The sequence below is a fragment of the Triticum urartu genome, chromosome 5 (genome assembly GCF_003073215.2).
Source record: "Triticum urartu cultivar G1812 chromosome 5, Tu2.1, whole genome shotgun sequence".
Taxonomy (NCBI): Eukaryota; Viridiplantae; Streptophyta; class Magnoliopsida; order Poales; family Poaceae; genus Triticum; species Triticum urartu.
In genome coordinates this window covers 556,076,559-556,089,314 of record NC_053026.1, presented here as the reverse complement: position 1 = coordinate 556,089,314, position 12,756 = coordinate 556,076,559, and the positions used below count along the sequence as shown (strand labels likewise).

Sequence of the window (12,756 nt, the reverse complement as noted above, 5' to 3'; positions counted from 1 at the left end):
ATGGCACCTCACCCCAAACTACCCACTATCAATTGAGATGTGCAATTTCGTCTGCTACCCCGGTCAACTTCTTAGTAGTCAATGTGCAACTTTTTCCCTATAGTTGGAATGCAGTTTTTTTACTGTTTGCTACCTCGATCAACTGCCAAGCAGTGAATGTACAACTACGAAAACTGTCCCAGCCAACTACCTAATGGTTGATGTGTAACTTTTCCCTATACCCATGGGTGTGTAGTTTTCATCACTAGCACCCCTTCCCACCCACCCCAACTAGTGAGATGTGCATCTTTAGGGTCTCACTTATAGACAATTTTTCTCTACCCTCATGGTCTTATGGATGTGCAGTTTTTCACCATCCAACAAATCCATGTCGGTGAGATGTGCAACTTTCTCTGCTGCCCCAGCCAACTGCCTAGCAGATTATGTGAAACTTCGCCTATTGCCACCGCCAACTAAAACTAAATATTGACAAGTATGGAGGGGAAGGAGTTGCCCATTGACTACTACGAAGTTAGAAACAACAGATTAAGTTGCACATATAGCTGATAAGGTAAGTGGGGCATGGTATGACAGCAGTGAAAACCTATATCATCCTGAATAGGGAATGGGAGGGTTGCACATCGACTAGTAAGTAATTGGCCGAGTAGTAGACTAGTTGCACATCACTAAAAAATGATTGTCATGGTGGCTAGGTTGCAAATCTCATAAAAATTTCGATCATGTAGCTTTACAAAATGGTTTTGAAAAAAGTTGCAGCATACTGAAATTGCACGATGTAGTAATAGAGTTGCACAATATAGTATCAAAGTTGGCATAAAAAAATTCATCAAAACATATCCATGTGGGATCTAGTTTCGAAGATCTCGTCGCAAGGATTTCAACGGTGAAAACGGATCTGAATTCCGACGCACGCTTTGAAAGATATGACTTTTTGAAAATTTGTAAACCCGAATAAATGCATATGCACATCCAATAGACATGAAATTAATACCCTGAATTTCCCATGTGCCCATCCTATTAGTACTTGCCATGTCATGAGTAAAGACAAAATTTGGACCATAAAACTACATGCTTATTTGTGTGAGAGTCGGCCGCTCATTTTCACCAAATAGTGCGTAAGCACTTTTTAGATTTGAGGTAATTTATTTAAAGTTAAAATAAACGGACACATGAGATATCAATTGGATGGTCGGCTCGTACATTTGAACTGTCCTTACTGATCCATGAACAGATATAGTGTCCGATTTAGGGTCAGGGTTGGAGATGTCGAAACACTATACTAATACTAAGGGCATCTCCAACGCAAGCGCTACAGCCCGGCGCCAGGATTGATTTTCAGGTAATTTCCCCCTATTTCCGTCCGATTCTCGTTCGATCCCGAGAAACTCTGTTGTGTCGACTCCAAAGTATTCACTGGGCGCTTCACCTGCTTTTTTTTCGCACGAGCGATTGGGCTGGAGTCAGGCACTAACAACGGGCGCTAAAATTCCCCTAGAAAATCTCCTAGGAGGCTTTTGCCTCAAATAACTAGAGATATTTCTGCGTTGGAGGAAACAGACGCTAGCTGTTCCATTTTTTGACCGCATAGCGCCTATAATCACAGTTAGTGTTGAAGGTATAGGCTTTTAGAGAAACGTTAAACGATAATTCATTATTTTTTTATACCTAAACATCTTTGTAAGCGCTTCCCATTGGATATGCCCTAAGCCTAATCTGCAGCGGAGCACCGATTGCTTGTCCGTTTGGTAGCTGTAACAAAGGCCATGTGGTTTCTTTAGGCCTTGTTTGGTGGAGGAGGTTTGGAGGGGAATATCCTCGCAGAGTTTAAAATCTTCAGAAATCCTTGTCAGCCCATTTAACACGTAGAGATTGAGCATATCAATCCTCTCCGATCCCCATGAATCCCCCTCAATCCATGTGGTACAGAAAACCCCCCAAGACACCCAGGGAACTGGACGCTTCCTATGATGCTGCTGTTGCAGGAGGTTTAACCAAATAAAGAGGTTTATGAGGGGAGGGGGGGGGGGATTAGTGGGGAATTGAGGGGATTGGATGGAAGAGAGGAATTAACCAAATCCTCTCAGATCCCCCTCCACTCCGGGGCCGCAAACCCTCCCCTGTCAAACGAGGCCTTAATGAAATCGAAGAGGAAGGCCCCTGGAAATCCTCTCTTTTGCTAAAAAATAAAGAAGAAGGCGAGGAAGCTCCTGCTAAGTGCAGCCTCTGCTTGTCTCCTCCCGTGTGCTATGTTCTTGCAGACACATTTGAATGCCCGCGTAGGTGCTGTTTAGGTTCAGTTGCATGCAACAGGTCATGTTCGAGCTGGATATATATATTTGCCAGTAGCTCGTTTACATTTACACTCTCCTTTCTCAAAGGGATCAAGTCCTTAACGGTGGTGTCCAGTCTCCACTCCAACTAGGCAGCGCTGAGCTACAGCGAAGCAAAAATTGCAGCCAAATGAAGCAGCAACTTACATACAGAAACACAAAAACTTACATACAGAAACACAAAACAAAACATGATAAAACTATATAGAACTACACCGATTAGCCTCTTTGATTTCCAAGTACCGGCCAGTCAAGGTACCTCGCCACTATCTCAAGAATTACAGCAGGCCTCTCAGGCCCTGGACCCAGCTTAATACAACGCTGTTACAGAAATTGTCACATATAGACTAGTTTAAGAATTTATTATAGAAAAAAAATGTACATCATGTTTCGACCCGAAAAAGGCATGGAATCTCTGAGGGGGGAGGCCAGCCAAACAGGCCAGCAGAGTATGCACACTCATGGCTGTGATTTTTTTTTCTTTTTACCTTTATACCAGTCCACCGCAATCTCGATGGCAAATCCGAATCCGAAACCGACCAGGATCAGAGGTCGTTCAGGACGAAGCTGCGATGCTATTGCCCGATGGGCATCGTGGCTTGCGACACCGCCTTGTTGTTCGCCCCCAGCTAACCATGCCCCTTTCATCAGCTTCTAAGCCAACAGAGTCGGGTTTTGAGGGTGGTGGGCTCGCCTCGGCTTCTATCTCTACGGTAGCTGGCTGGTCTTTGCGGGGCTTTCTACCTCTTGTTCGCCCACCGCGCGCTCGCCTGGTTAAACTCGACTCCCATGATCCACCAGATGCCTGTACTAACCCCTCAATTAGCTGAATGTCCTCTATGATCTTAGGCCGGGAAAGCGATGAAAGCCCGGGCAAGATGTCCTTCTGGAAGTCTCGCTTCTGCCGTCGCTTCCTTTGCGGTCCTCTTTTTGGCTTGGACAGCAGGTTCACCGCTGAAACAGCTTGGTCATCGTCTGTCAGTGGTGGTTCTGGTGTCCTGGTCCAGCGCTCATCGGTCTTGCACTCTTCCAGCTTCAGTGTCAAGGCTTCAAATGAGTCTGAACCATCATCACTGGAATTATCGATGCAACCCTGGACTTTTGCTTGCTCGGCATGGTCATCCATGCTTGATATCGCGAGCTCTGCAAACCACTGCAACATATCATCGGGTGTGCCTGTGGTGGTCGGCACATCCGTTGACAACGCAAGAATAATCTGCGCTGCATCTGTAGCGGATGGAAAACACATATCAGCTTCCTTGGATGCACCAAGCTTGCCAGAAGGTGTGCATTCCTGTTGAGAAGTCCAGGCAGCACCATCTTCACAAGCCGGCACTTCTTCTAAGTCAAACAAAAATGTGCGCTTAGCATGGTTGTTCTGTAAGGCCGCCACATCACATTCATGTGACACTACTGATGACTCTGAGTTATCTTCATGTGGTACATCATCATTCAGATCAAACAAATTTCTGACTACAGCGGCGCCACTTTTCTTGACAACACCTTCAGCAGCTTGTCCATCTCTATCCAAGGGTTTCTGGCTTGAAAGTGGTAAATGTCTCGTAGTACTCTCCTCAGTCTTATTACATACCAGCCAAGTTCTATCAGTGATGCCTTCAGAAGCATCATCTATCTTAATTCTGCAACCTAGGGACGTCGAGGCAGAATCTGACAAATTGCAAACAATCGGTGTTATTCCTGTCAAGTTATTGTTGATTTTCGTGTCTGCTGCAGTCCCGTTGGAATGGCCAAGCATCTTTCTTTGCTTTTCCAGCCCTGTTGGGTCAGCACAAGTAGCTTTATTTTTTAGCCAAGAGATCCCAAATACTGATCCCTCGCCTTTACTATGCTGCAAACTACCAACAGATCTCCGATCCCGTTCTACAAGCTCTTCCAGACCATCTGACAGTGCTTCATTCAAATTAAAGTTCTTTATGCCCTTGCCGTTTGTGGACTGAGGATACCCATGAGACTGCCGTGCTGCTGAATGTTCAAACATCAGGCAGTTCCTTTGCTCCAACTCGCTCGAAATTGCAACCTGTTGTCTGGATCGTGATGCGGAAAATGGATCAGGTGGAAAGCCAAAGTAACTACCATCCAAATTATCAAATCTTTTCAGCTTATGAATCGAAGGTCCAATGCTTTGGGTCACAGCACTAGGACTCTTGTATGAATTAACAGTTGAAGATCCATTGAAACTTGGAACTCGCTGGAAAGCATTGTTGATAACACTGCTCCTTGGGTCCACTGTGCAAGAACCTATAGGAGAGGCGACGGAAGGATGGTCTATGTGAGGAATGGAGATTGGAGCAACAAGTGTACCAATACTTGAATGATGTGGATGGTCAGGTCTAGCAAAATTATTGATGGGAGATGCTCCCATAGGACCTTTTGAAAACCATCCAACTGAACTGTTTTGACCATGGTAAATAATCTCATTGGTTGCAGATCTCCCATCAGCAACTTTGAAGGATTTTTGCAGATCAGCATTGCTGTATCTGGGTGTAAAAAAAGATTGGTTGCTGACTTGTTTTCCTGAAAGAATTGAAGCAATATAGCGGATCAAGGACACTGCAAGTACAGAGCAGTAACCAAATATGCTAGATTTGTACAGAACTACAGATTGGTTATAAACAGCATAGGATAAAGTACTCAAGATAATAATAATGTAGTCCACTGCCACATCATGCATAAATAGAAAAAGAAAAAGAATGGTCGGAAACAGATATGCAACATGCACAGCTAAGGGAAGCGAGTTCTACATGCACTGTGACAGAAAAAACCTTCACATGCAGTTGAAATGCTATTTCTAATACGTATTAATAGGTACCAGGAGGGCATGACGTCCAAGTCACATAACGGATGAAGGTAGGTTGTAACCACATTTCCCCCCAAATTCCATAGTGAACCCTTACCTCTTAATGCAAAATGACTTTTTCGTCGACAGATATAGTAAATACATGTACTAGTGATATTTATTGTGTAAACATAGAAAGATAAGCATGACAAGAAAAGAAGCAAATAAAGGTGTACTAAGTGAAGCTTATCCTTACCTTTATCAATCAATGGTTTCTCCTCCTGTCTTAGTTTGGCACTTGCATCAAGGAAATTTGAGCTTGTTCCTTCGTCAGTATGCTTCTCTTTGGAGTATTCTTTATTGAAACCAAAGTTAGCTGTGCTTGATCTCACTGCAGATTGGCGCCAAGAGTTCTCCAAGGTATACGGGAGACCTCTGGATACTGACCCGTTTGTTCCACCCATATGCATCCCAGTAATTGGCTCATTCAGGTCAGCGACATGGCAGCCTCCTGGTTTATTGGTAGTCAGCAAACCAGAGGTTGAGCTATTATCATTGAACCTCCCCAAGCCTTCTGCACCATTCGGAGGTTTTGTGCCCGAATCTAAACCAAGGAAATCTATAGGCTTATTATCTGATGTGTTGTCATCATCTATATAATGATCAGCTGGAAGCTCAAGGTCAATAATGCCTTGCTTGGTATTTAAAGCAACACCATTCAAGGGGAATCCATTTGGAGAGGGCAGGACACTGCCATCACTAAGGAACTTCAAGGAGTGGTTTGTATCAGTGTGCACTGCAACAGTAGCCTCTCCGTATGTTTTGGCCACCAGAGGCATCTGCCATATCATCTTTGAGCCATTTGGTTGAACTTGTGATGACGAATTTGTCTGTGATGCATCTGCCAGTTCTGGGTATGCATATGCATCTTTGTTTTCATAATGCTTCATCAAATCTCTCTGTATTTTGTAAACCCGGTGCAGTTCATAAACCTGGATAATGATTTCAGTTAATCAGTTAACAAGATAAGAGAAAGAAAAACACAAAATGAGAAGTGAAAATATCGGCTGTGTGCCTGCAGTTTATACTTTTTGTAACTTGTCATGCATTAAGATGTTTACGTAGTTAATGCCAAGGTACCAACCTGCTGTCTAAACATAGCTTCATGTGAAAGCATTGTGCGCTTTAGCGTTTCGTTGTCGTATTCTGAATAACCATCTGCCTGCTTTGTCATGAAGCCATTGTACAACTGTCCATTTGATGTTCTATCCTCATAGTATGGAGAGCACCAACCATTTGAGTCCATGTGCAGATCCCCTGTAGCATAGTATCCAGGATTGTAACTCTCACCTTCCACTTTAGCTCCCATTAGTATTACAGTCTGTTGAACAGACCAGTCAAATGATGCTGAATTATATACAAAAGTGGGGTGCGAAAGGTAAAGCTTTTGGAATAGCAGCCTCAAATATTTCAAATAACAAACATGCATTATTCATTGCTTGAAGCCTTGAACAAGAAACAAAAAGATCAAGTTGAGCTTGCAAGAGAAACATCAAAGTCAACTAGATGTTGCAACTTTATTTCCTGCATGTTGACAATCATAATGTGAAAACACATTTATTTACATTAAATTCAAGCTTGAACGCAAGTAGCGTACAGCATACTGCTTGTCTAATGGTTGTTTCAAGTGCAACACCCAAACAAATAACACAGTGCAGACAAATTGGTGCTTTTAAGATCCTCGGCAAGATATTTTACTTAAGAGCATGGGAGCAAGTTGAGAAGAGCTAAGAATCTAGCAGCTGAGTAAGTAATATCAAACAGAGATTTACAAAAACAAAAACAACTAAAGATTTAGGGGTCCCATTGATAAATTACCAAAACAATGAGCATGTAGCAATCATGCTAAAATTCCCCTTGACCCGGACGGCAACCAGCACTGATCATCACATCACAGGACACCAAAGGGAAATCACAGTGTGAATGCAATGCACGTGTGAAATTCCAATCTTTAATGCTTTGAGCTAACTGGACAGCTTGACTTGCTCAGGTGAATCAATACTACCTCCCAATCTGAATGGCACTTAAAGAGAAATAACCTGCCAATAAATACTGCAGTGAGTAATAAGAAAGGATCTGGGAAACAAGATGCTACATGTATCATGGATAAAATGCATGACAAAAACTCACTACCCCTACAATAATCAAACAAACCTAGACAGCAACAGAGTAAACAACACCAAAGGCCCAACTTTTAAATATATACTGTATTCCATAATGGCATAGAATATGCACCTCACCTGTTTGTTTCTAAATTCATCGGGCAGGAAATAACTAAAGGAGAGAAGACGAGTCAACCGGCGATAGTTCAACCTACTTAATAAAATCCTAAGGACTAGTTCTTTTAAGAGATATATCATCATCTTTACCAAACGTGGAAAATAGAAACCTATGGCCAGCAGATGCAATCATTGACTTCTCGCGTACAATCCAACTGAAACGTCACACAGACCTAATCACCAAAACAGAAAATAAGAACCCCGAAACCTAATAAAAGGCCCCAAAAAAAATTTACAACAAGCAAGTTATAACACAAAGAGTCCCAATTCCAATTTCAGTTGAACTGGAATTTGCGTCCACTTGGAAGTTTTATGTTTGGTTTCACCAAGGAAAATTCCAGTTTGTTGAGAAAGGGGAGAATTACGAAGTGTCTTGGAAATAGAAGATTAACCCATTTCCAACTCCAGTTTGGATGATAAGAAGTGTAAATAAAGGCCAGAGATGGGCAGGCATACTTGAGCAAGCACGCACGGGGAGACTGAGGCAATCGCAGGACGAACTGACAATGGTAGCTACAGGCACGGAGGTGGGAAGAGAAGGGGAAGTGGATCTGGACGCCAAAGTCGAGCCAGACGCCTGGAGTACAGAGAGGAAAGCGAAGAAGGGATGGTGACGGACGGCAGGTGTCCGGATCTAGACAAGAGGAGGGGGGCGGCAATGAGCAGGAGGCGGCGCCGGTGGCCGAGGCCGATGTGTCGCGTGGAGGGCGGCCGGATCTGGACGTGCGGCGGAGGCCAGGAGCGGACGAAGGGACAGTGACGGCGACAGCGACAGGGGCGTCGGACAGAGTGAAATTGGTCCGAAATCGGAGCTCCAATCCCCCCAGGTGCCCCCGGATTGGAGCTCCAACACATGGGGAAAGCAAATCAAGACCACTCCTTTGGATTGTGTTAGTTCGATTCCACGATCCAGGCAGCGCGCGAGCAGAATTAATTGAACCAAACCAGCTAGGATAAAGAAAGGAAATTCTGACCTCAGGGATTCTTGGCGCTGCGCTGGAGCGGGTTGAGCCTGACGACCCGCAGCATTCGGCGGGCGAGCGTCCTGTCCGGCACCGCCGCCACGGCCATGCCCCAAGAAACCCCGCGCCGCCCAAGAACCCGCCCAACCCAACCAAGGCAGGATATTTATTTATCTATGTATCTATCCTAGAACCAACGAAAAGAAAGAGGCAAATCTGTCTGGCGGCGGCAGGGGGGCGATCGGGGCGGAGGACACCCGGAGCTCCGACGTATCCGGGACGGGTCCGGTCGGGGGGGCCAGGGCAGGGAGAGAAGAGAGAAGGGAGGGAGGGCGAGGAAGAGGGAGAGAAAGTGGTGGGTTCTCGTCCTCGTCCCCGGACGAACGAACCACTGTCTGCGGATGTAGTATCTTGGTTTGTTCTCTCTCTGCTCACTCCCCACTCTCCCTCTTTTCCCTTGCTCCTTTTGGGGGTTTTGGATTGGCGTCGTTTGGCCCGGCCTCTCTCTCTCCTCTCTTTCTCTCTCCTCTCTCCTCTCCTCTGGGGCAACAAGGAAGGGGGATGGAATGGAACCACCTTCTCTTCTAGTAGTAGTACTCCCACCCTCTCTCTCTCTCTAAACGAGCCGCAAGGACAGCAGATTTGTTGACATCTGATATTCTCCCTCCCTCTCCCTCTCCCTCTCCGTCTCCGCCCTGATGCTGATCCTCCCCATCACCCCCCCTTGTCCCTCTCCCCCGGCTTTCTCTCTCATCAATCACCAACCCAGACATTTCCTTCCCAATATTATACCTGCCACCGCATCGCCACCGGCTGCTGTCCCTCTCACGATTCTGGTGTGGAACTAGACAACCGGCGGTACTACGTTTTTCTCTTTCTTTCCAAGTGCGTGATATGATATGATATAATTATTCCGGGGGATCGGATTTCCCATGGGACAGTTATCATGAGGACGGTTCATTTCTTTTTCCCTTCCTCGGGTTGGTTTGTTTAGAGTAATGGAGGATACGAGCTTAGGGATTGGGACTTGGGAGAGAATCTGTCCACCCTTGGCTTTGCTTCCACCTCCCGGTGGGGGGGAGGGAGTGAGAAAGTAACAGACAGCAAGTGTTAAAAATACTAGTAGTACCGCCCAACCTCCTTTCCAAATCTTGCAAAACCGGCCATCTTTTTATCCCTCCCCTCGTGATGCTGCCTTTTTTATCTCCTCCTGGACAGTGGACTCGCTACGTACACGCCGTCCGGACCTTCACATTGGCCAGCCAGCCAAATGTATCAACGCGGTGGTCTTGGACTCCTTTCGACGAGTACTGCTGCAAGGAGTACTCTAGTGGTATGTACACGTACTGGTAATGGTGGTTGGACATGTTGAATGTATTTGTGTGCACTTATGGCCTGGGAACAGTGCATGTGTTAATGTGTTGCTGTGTTTTTTTATCTTTTTTTTTGTTATGTCGGTATGTTATCTTCTTATTGATTGTTCATCTTCTGCTTGTGTCGTGTTCTCATTGTGCTAAACCTACTTTCATATGTAGGCATGGGATTTGTCGCACCAGTTTAGCGCAAGTACTTTTGGGTCCTATAACGTCCGCTTGCCAAATAATACTCCTACTTGTTTAGTCAAATCTCATAGTTAATGAATACCTAAACTGTACAACCAACCTTCTACGTTATGTCTCAAAATTAAATGACGGGTTGTTGGCGTGACAACATGCTAATATCACGGGATCAGGAGTACGGAGCGATGGTTAGCTCCAAGGACTTAGGGGCAGAGCGATGTGGGACGACTCCGCCTTCTTTGTCGCGTCACTCATCTTCATCATGTCATCTATGTGTGTGTGTGTGTGTTTGTGTGTTTTTTGCTCTTTGCGTCGTCACTGTTATCCGTTTCTTTTGCCTTCATCATCCTACGCCCACCTATGACTTTGTCATTATCTAGCGCTGCTATTCTACAATCTTCGTCCTCTTATAAATATCTTATGTCACTAGCATCAAGGCAAGGTGACACCGCTCCGATCAAGCGTACATACCAAGTCATCGGGGAGCCACATTACCCGTATGGCATCTCGTTAACCTCTCGGGCTGGTTCTTTTGTTATCCAATTTTCCATCTCATGTTCCTTCCTCCTCCCCGCTCTTCATTGCGATTTACATAGCCCAAATGTTTGCATGGTATTCCAGGCCTGTGGCCACTCAGTAATTGCTTATCTTTATATTACTAGAATATATAGGAACATTCGTGCTAAATAGTGAGGTACCCTACGATTTCGGCATGCCACCCCAGTATTTTTAACAAAAAAATAAATACGTTAAGAAAAAACTATTATTATTTTTCACAACAACCATGTTTTTTATTTGCATCTGAGTGCAAATTCTTGTGAGAAAATGGCATGCGTCGTGACCTAGGCCAAAAAAATGTGTTCTAAAAAGCTTGTGAAATCAACATTTTACCAGTATTATAAATTTATAATGCATGTTAAAAAAATTGACATTATTCAAACAAATTATCATTCATCCGAGGAGGACGCGCGGTGGCCTGGGAGCTACATTTTGGATTACACATATAGGCTGGGCACTGGGCACGGCCATCATTGTGCGGAGCATTCTGGGTGTACGCTTTACAACCACCGCCCGGTCGCCAGAGGACCAAACGCAATTAAACAAACCGGCTGGGGGCACAAGCATCACACCACACCGGAGAGAGAAAAAGAAGCTCGTCACGGTTAAAAGCGGTACTACTCGTACTACTACTAGCAGAGCAAAAAATAATCAGTTATTATTAGCGCTTTTAATCCCTGTGCGTTGCTCGATCCAATGGTCGCCCGAAAGCCTGCTTCCCAGGGCCCCACCGCCCGCTCCCTCCCGAGTCCAACCGCGGAAAGAAAAGGTACGATTCGCCAGTCCTCCTGCCTGCCACGCGGGGCCACACGCTCGGATTCCCCTGCGCGATCCACGCACGCGACGCCGCTACAGTCGACGGCCGCTGCCGCCGCCGGCGGGGAGAGAGAGATCCGGCGCGGCGGCGGGCGGCTTTGGATTTGGGTGATGGGCAGTCGGCCTCGGATTCCTCGGGCCGGTGGAGTGGGAGTGGACCAGATGGATCGCCTGTTTGTTTCCTGTCCCGTCCCGTGCGGGGCTGCCTCGGAACGGCGCGGCGCGCAGGACAGGGGCCAGCCAGTCAGAGGGTTGGTTCACCGTTGGCTGTACTACTGAACGGTGGCCGCGGGGCCCCCACAGGTGGGACCGGCTCAAGAGTATTGATTAGTTCGTCGTAGTATTACTAGTACTACATTATTTTCTCTTGTATTTTATTCAAAGGAGGATTTGATTGATTCCTAGTTCGGCCTCTTTATTAGTTCGTCGTAGTATAATATTTTTTGAAACTTCGACCTCTTTATTAGATCAAATAACCGTTATATCATCCACTAGCCATTGTACAATAGATGCCGGTGGTTCCTCAACCCACAGCGAGAGTGGGTTTGAAACCGCTAGTCTAGCTAGCTCATGAGAGACACAGTTTGCCTCCCTAGGGCAATGGACGAAAGACACTGAAGTATAACCTACTATCAACACATTACAATCTGCATAAATTGCCGCCGCTCCTGTCGTCGTGAATCCGCCCGAGTTCATCGTGTGGATTACTTCCAGACAATCCGCCTCCACCACCAGCTTGGTCACGCCCACCTGTTGCGCCAGTAGGAGCCCATGTCTCAAGGCATATGCTTCTGCTGTTGCCGCGTCCGCCGCATGCTCAAGTGTTTCATTCGACGCAGCTATGAATCCCCCTTTGTCATCCCTCAACACTGCCCCGACTGCGGGTTTCTACATGGAATGTTGCATCAACATTAAGCTTGACACAGCCCTTCATGGGCTTCTTCCATCCCTCCTTCTTCACCCCCGTGACCTTCTTCCTTGCATGCGTGTAATTTGCAGCTAGGGTTGCTATTGACAAAGCCGACCGAGCCGGTGTTTGAACTTCTTCTCCATGGACTCGTTGCCTTCTCTCCCACCATACATACCATATCCCGGCGAGGATTAATGTCTGTGCGCTCACATCTGGAAGCAGGCTCCCTCTCGTCGGCATACATAAAATATGGTCCAGAACTGAAGAATCAGCTCTGTCCACATTACACGCCTCCTCCACAAATCCCGCTAGCTGTAGACACCTCCATATTTCTGCCGCTCTTGTGCAAGTAAACAGCACATGCTTGATATCCTCACATCCGCCTGCACACATTGGACAGTTCCTGGGCATAGCAATATGTCGATTTGCCAGGACTCCGAAACATGGTATGAACCCATGCATCACTTTCCACGCGTGTATCTTGA

General features: G+C 46.0%; 1 protein-coding gene across 2 annotated transcripts; it reads right to left on the bottom strand.

Annotated features, from left to right (window-relative positions):
- Positions 1-2,531: 2,531 nt before the first annotated feature.
- LOC125510663 lies at positions 2,532-9,141 on the bottom strand. 2 transcript variants are annotated; one of them, XM_048675906.1, is made up of 5 exons: positions 8,441-9,141; positions 7,006-7,226; positions 6,272-6,508; positions 5,384-6,119; positions 2,532-4,865 (listed from the first exon to the last, which is right to left on the bottom strand). In XM_048675906.1, exons 2-5 carry the CDS (start codon positions 7,018-7,020, stop codon positions 2,887-2,889), a joined length of 2,967 nt encoding a protein of 988 aa, XP_048531863.1. In that variant the 5' UTR covers positions 7,021-7,226; positions 8,441-9,141; the 3' UTR covers positions 2,532-2,886. The 2 variants fall into 2 exon arrangements, with proteins under 2 accessions (XP_048531863.1, XP_048531864.1); XM_048675907.1 differs by lacking the exon at positions 8,441-9,141 and having other exon boundaries at positions 6,272-6,444.
- Positions 9,142-12,756: the final 3,615 nt, after the last annotated feature.